This window comes from Phaethon lepturus, unplaced genomic scaffold (assembly GCF_000687285.1).
Source record: "Phaethon lepturus isolate BGI_N335 unplaced genomic scaffold, ASM68728v1 scaffold7957, whole genome shotgun sequence".
In the NCBI taxonomy this organism is placed as follows: domain Eukaryota; kingdom Metazoa; phylum Chordata; class Aves; order Phaethontiformes; family Phaethontidae; genus Phaethon; species Phaethon lepturus.
In genome coordinates, this window is record NW_010552464.1 from 46007 (window position 1) to 52259 (window position 6253).

Genomic DNA, 6253 nt, shown 5'->3' on the forward strand with positions numbered 1-6253 from the left:
ACCAGGTAGAATTATAATATTTCAATATCCTCAAATTAAGACTGGTTGTCTTTATAGAAGTTTTAATCTTTTGGGGATAACTTTTCCATGCAGTTAACTATAATGACTAGATCAGTGCTGTATGGAAAATTTGAGTAGATGTTCTGTCCTTGGTTTACACAAGCCTCATTCCTCTCTGTGGCTTGTCTAGGGACTAGGGACAGTCAAAGTTAGCACTGGTTAGTGATGGTGTTAGCTAAGCTTAGCCTCTTTGCAAGCTTTTCCTTAGTACCTCTGGTGTAGTTGCTGTACCCCATCTTTCTGGCTAGTACTCAGTCCTGCTCTCCCTGCCCTAGAGGTGGCTACCTTGCCTTTGGCCATACTCCCCACACCTCACTCCTAACCTCGCCTAAGTATTTCTGGGGAGCAAGAAGCCTGCCTTAGATGATAAGATTTCTCTCTTCCTACAAGCAGAGACTCAGAGGGGAAGGACAGACAGAGATGGGATCACGGATTGTAGTGCTGGGGTGCACAGGGTACAAGGGGCTATAGAGCCCTGGGCTTTGGCTGAAGGATTTCAGGCTATCTGGCAAAGAGGTGGGCAGAGCTTGCCTGCACTCCCAGCTTCCTGACTTCTGGTCTCCACTATGCCCTGCTATCCAAACACAAAGGACAGAGCAGCAGGGTTGCAGTCACAGTCGAGCAAACCTTCTGCACAAGCTAAAATCATTCTAGCAGGGAGGGCAGGTACATCATAGGAGTTAAGTGCTTGCTAAGCCTTAAACCTGTCCTTGCAATATGGCTGTCTGTCCTTCCCTTTCCAGTATTGTTCCACCTCTAAGCTGTTCTACACTGTTGTTGTACATTAGCATAGCAAGGGTAGTTTTGGGTTTTTTTCTTAAAAAAAAAAAAAAAGGCAGGGAGGAGTAGCTTTGGCCCTCAGAGAGCACAATGTGTCAGACAGAAAGGTATTTGATAGTGGCCCATCTGTTCTTCAGGAAGGGTGGCCTAGATCTCAGGTACAGCATACTGGTATCTACAAAAGTCCTGGATACCACTGGTTGCAGCAATGCAGACATTGAGTGTGGAGCATAGGGGCTAGTTTGCAAAATGTGAGAGTGCCAGTGCTGCTTGTTGTAAAAAGATGTCTCCCCTGTGCTCCCTGAAACATAGTTCCTCACAAGTAGTTTCTGTGGGAGTCCTGCTGCAGGCTCCTAGGCAGGAGGTCAGGTTGTCTGGCTGTCTCACAGGCACTGACTAATCCTTCGAGCAGCAAAAGTAGCTCTTCTCACTCAGCCTCAGGCACTTTCATGGCATTTTCCTGCAAGTGCCACTTACCATGCTGAGTCCCTAGGATTTAAGGTTGTTAGTGTGGCTGTACTGTATAAGGCTTCCTGCAGGGCTGCTGCCTCCCAGCTTCCCAAGTCAGCTCTGTGTGGTACTGCACAAGAGAAGAGATGAGTTGTGATGTCTGCATGGGAACATTTGCCTTAACTAAGTCCAGGATAAGAGTGGATTTAAGTGCTTTGGTTTATAAATAAACAGCACTGTGGCCAAGGTAGATTTAAGCAGAGCTGGCAACAGCCCTACTTGGGAAGGGTTCTCTTTACCACATGGCCTGCTGTTGGACTTCCTGTTGCACGCTAATCCCTTAAGCCTGCTTTAGCTCTGTTAATTTTCCTTCTTTCCTTTTTTCCCTAATGGGCTGTCTCGGTGGCGCGTGAATGCCAGTGTTCCTCAGCCAAGCTTGTGCCTGCAGCTGGGCCAAGCATCCAGCCTGTCTTCCGAGCACCGGATACCATGTGGCAGGGCCCCAGGGATGGTGGTGCCTGAATGTGTCCCATTCTCTCTGTCTTACAGGCTCTGCAGTCTGCGCCTGAAGAAACTCACAGTGCTGAAAGAGCTGGACAAAGAGCTGAGCTCTGTGCTTATCGCTGTGAAGATTCAGGTAGGCTCCTCTCCTTGCTGCTGCCTGATGGCAGCAAGCCCATCCTTGTGGTCTCTGTGAAGTGCTGGTCTGCATGTCCCTTGTCTTGTGCAAACCCCTTGCTTCTGTCTCAGTTAGCAGCCTTGGGGAGATTTTGGCTCTCAGGCTGGTGGGAACGGTGCCCCAGGGACAGCAGTAAGCTGCCTGGTGCTCGTTTGTATCAGGGATGAATTTGGCTAGGCCTCTGCACTGGGACAGAGTGCGTCTTGCTTCCCTTCTCCTGCCTCAGCCAAAGCCCTCCTCCCAAGCTGCAAGGTGTGGGGCATCCCCTACCCCACTGTTCCTGACCCTTTAGACAGCCTCAGCGCTGGGTGGTTTCTGGCAGTGGCCTCCATCCAGATCCCCTTCCTGGGGAGCGAAGGGTGGGAAGGGAAGGGTGCAAGGGATCAGCAGCTCTCTGCCTGACTTCTGACATTTGCACCCTGTGTGATCTCACTGCTGCCTCTGCTGTCCCCTCCCATTCTCTGTGCATCCCTGCTAGGCCTGGTGCCTCTACTCGGAACCAGGCAGAAGGGAGAGGATCTTTTTCACCAAGGGGAGAGGGTTGCTGCATCCTGGTATGTGTGATCCTCCCCTCTCCCTCTCTGCAGCTGGTGGTGAAGAGATGGGTCCCTGTGGGTGCAGGCACATCCTTTCTGCCTGACAAAGGACAGCATGGAAGCAAGATGCCTCTTGAGTATGCTATCCTTGCCACAGCTCCCCTAACCCAGATGGGGTGCTGGTGTCCTTCCTTCATTCTTGTCAGCTGGCAGAAAAGCTGCTGATCCCATTGAAAACACCGTGGGGCAGGAGCTCAGCAGCTTTGCACTGCCATGGAACTCTTTGTGCTGCACACATTAGGATTTAAATCCTGGATTAATGCTGGAAGCTGCGGTATTAGTGGAGCTCTGGAAGCTGGCATTTGCCTTCGTGGCAGACCTGATTCACTATCACAGAAGGAACTGAAAGCGAAATGTGTGAAACCCAGGGCCTGCAGTGAAGACAGCAGGAGGATGCTGTGGTCCACACACTGTTGGTCAATGTCCCACTTTGCTGGCCTTTCCCTCACTGTGTGTATGGTGCCATTCAGGAGTGCTTGAAAGCACTGGGCTTTCAGCCCCAGAACCCCTGAGACCTGTGCCCCTTTGGTGCACGCTTTAGCAAGGAAAAAACTGGGCAGGAGAGAGCTGCCTGGCCCCTGGAAATGTGGGAGCAATCCAGGCTGGGCCACAGGTGCCAGCAGCACAGGACTGGGAGGCTGGAAGCCAGCTAGGGGTTGTGGATCCCACGTGGCTGGGAGGGCTAGGCTGGTCCCTCACTCCTTTTATCTCCTGCACTGTCAGCCCAAGCTGTCCGTGCTTCTCTGGACTGGGGAACCTTGGGATGCCATGCAGCCCCGTTATGCTAGGGCTGCCATGTGCTGAGCATGTATGTCCTCAGCTGCCCCCTCTCTCATATACTGCAAATGCAAGACTGTGGAAGAGGCTGCACAGTGGGACTCCAGCTCTTTCAAACGGATCCCACCCATCCCTGCCCCAGGCCAACCTTGCATCCTGTTGGCAAAATAAATTAACAAGCCTCAGCAGTGACTGTTTGAAGCCACAAGGGCTCTTCACTACAGGGCTCCTTTCCCTGCCAGGGAATGGAGGCTGCATTCAGGGTGTTAATCTAAACATGGTCACCTCCTCTCTGCGTGGTCACATTACCCCATGGCTCGACACTCATTGTGGGAGTAGGGTGTATTTGTGTGCCTCCCCAGGCTCCTTCCACCTGCCTGACCAGCCGCCTTAGCAGGGTTGGGGACTGCTGAGCCTTCCTGGAAGGCAGATGGAAGCTGTAGGCAGCTTCAGTGCAGCCTGCCTACAGAATGGCCTCAGATGGATCCATCCCTCCTGCTCCTCTCCTAGGTAACAGATGAGTCACACTAGCAAGAAGCTGTTTGAAGGCTGCCCAGCAGGCGTTGCCATCTCCATCTTTTGGATGGAAACAGTCAATGCATGTAATTTGTGGAGGACCTGCAAGTTCCCGAGAGGACAGCTGGGGACTAGTGGAAAGGGGAGCTATATTTTCTCATTTCAGTAGTAGCTTTGTTGGGTTAAGGAATTTGCCTGTCAGGAAGTTGCTGCTCTAAAAGGCAGGTTGCATGGAAGCAAAGCTCTGACCCTACCTGAGTGGGGCTAGCACCAAGACAACAACCCCAGCGCTGAAGACAGTCCACTCAATGAATGTACATGACCAGAAGGACAGCGTAAGCCTGTCTAGAGCGTCCGATCTCATTCTCACAGTGATCATGCCCTTCTGGTCTTAAAAGACAGCTTCCAAGTGTGGCATGTGCTGTTATCTGCTCCTTCATCTGAAAAGACCTCTGTCAAAGGACTGAGGGAGCTTTCATTGTCTACAGAGCATACACATTTCCCGGAATTGATTGAATATTTAATGTTGACTGGCTTCTAGTGAGATAAAGTCTGAACTACTGTGAAAAAGGGGACTTACTCTTATATCACTTGAGTGGTTTTTAAACCTTTATCCCTTGTTATTTGCTTTAGCAGACTGGAGATGTCATAGAGCATTTTATTCTCTGTATTGTTCAGTATGGCATTAAGAGATTCAGATGTGCCTGGCTCAGCTCCATAAAGGTGCAGATATATCTGTCTTGGCATCGTAACTGACTATGGTGTGAAGGGAAATGTGGTGCTCCCTCTCCTTCTGAATTACTATAATTCAGAAACACCCAGTTTTTAGCCATGAATAGAGGAAACAAAGAAAACAGGAAACAAGGCCCAGCACTCCCAGAACTTTCAGCTTATGTGACAGGTGCTGTGGGAGGGATGCAGATCCTCCCGCAGCTGCTTGCAGGATGTGGTTGGTGACTCAGGTTCAACCCTTGGTGCTGCTGTAGAGGGATGATGCTGGCAGCCCCTACACAGCAGACCAGAATGTGTACTACAAAATAGGCCAGACTCAGAAGCTCATTTGCCTTTGCCAGGCCTGCCTGCTGTCCAGGCCCTGCTCGCTGCAGGAACTTGGTTTTTTTGCTCCTTGCTATGCATGGAAGGTACATGCAGAGTTTTCTGTCTACACCTCTTTCATGCTTTGTTTCTAATCTTTTTGCAACCACTTGTAGGATTTTCCACTCCTGCCTGAGCAATCCCAGCTACCCCCTAAATAAATTTGCTGATGATATTTAATGGGCTATTCTCTTCCATAGTGCACCTTTAGCTTGAATTCTGGGTACTGCTTTGTTGTCTGCCTTGGCCTGGTCTCCCATACTATGTTAGTTCTCTCTCCTTTTCCAGGTTTGGTATGCTCTCCTAGCCTCAACCCTGTGTTTAAAACAAGACCTCTTAGGACAGATTTATACCTGAAACTGGGGATTGTACCTTGCAAATCTGACCTGGGGATCATACACCTCTGTATAGTAGTAAAAGCTCCTGTATGTTCTCAGTCTATTAGGTAGTGAAGATCTGTGACCTCAACCTCTCCCTATTGTTTTTCACTTCCTTGACAGTCTTTGTCATCTGTGATCTTCACTGTAACAGTCTGATATTAAGTTTTTCTGTAGTACTGATGGTGATACTCAACTATTCTGATGAGAAATTGGTCTTGCCTGACATTACTTGAATTGCAGAACAGCTGAGCTACATCAGGTGCTCAAGGCCATGTCCACTTGAGATTTGAATTTCTCAAGGGATGGAGAGTCCTCAGTCTTCCTGTGTCCTGTCCCAAGGTTTGACTGCACTCATAGAGAAAAAAAAATAATCCCAACATCTAATGGTAATTTCCCATGTTCCAGCTCATCCTCATTTGCCTCTTACTCTGCCCCTGTGCACCTCTGAGAGGAGTTCAGTTCTGTCTTCTTTGCACTCTCCTGCTAAGTATCTGTAGGCAGCAGTAAAGTACCTCTTCACACTCTCTTTTTCCAGATGAACAAACCCAGCTCATTCAGCGTCTTCTTGTGTGTCCTGTGCTCCAGCCCCTGACCAGGCTTGACATCTTCTGCTGGACTTGCTCTAGTCTGTGAATGCCTGTCTTGTACTGGGGAGCCCAAACTGGCTCTGGAATCCAGTTGTGGTATCACCAGTGCTGAATAGAGGGAAGGAATCCCTTTTTCTGCCTGCACATTTGCTGAGGTTGAGATTGGTGTCACTGCTGCCCTACTGAGCATGCTGCTGATGTAGAGGTACCTTGATGCCCCCCAGGATTTCCCCTGTCCCTTTCTGCAGAGCCTGTCCTGCTGCCTGGGGTTCTTACCAGGCAGCAAAGTTATAGGATATCCTAGGGAAGGACTTCGCTTTTGCCTTTGCTGAA

General features: G+C 49.8%; 1 protein-coding gene across 1 annotated transcript in view; it reads left to right on the forward strand.

Moving 5' to 3' along the window:
• Window positions 1–1839: 1839 nt before the first annotated feature.
• Window positions 1840–6253, forward strand: part of LOC104623972 (phosphofurin acidic cluster sorting protein 1-like) — a gene marked incomplete at its 5' end in the record, with an annotated part of 21977 nt that continues 17563 nt past the window's right edge. The window contains 1 exon segment of the mRNA XM_010291214.1: window positions 1840–1927. Within this exon segment, the coding sequence (XP_010289516.1) occupies window positions 1840–1927 (88 nt within the window).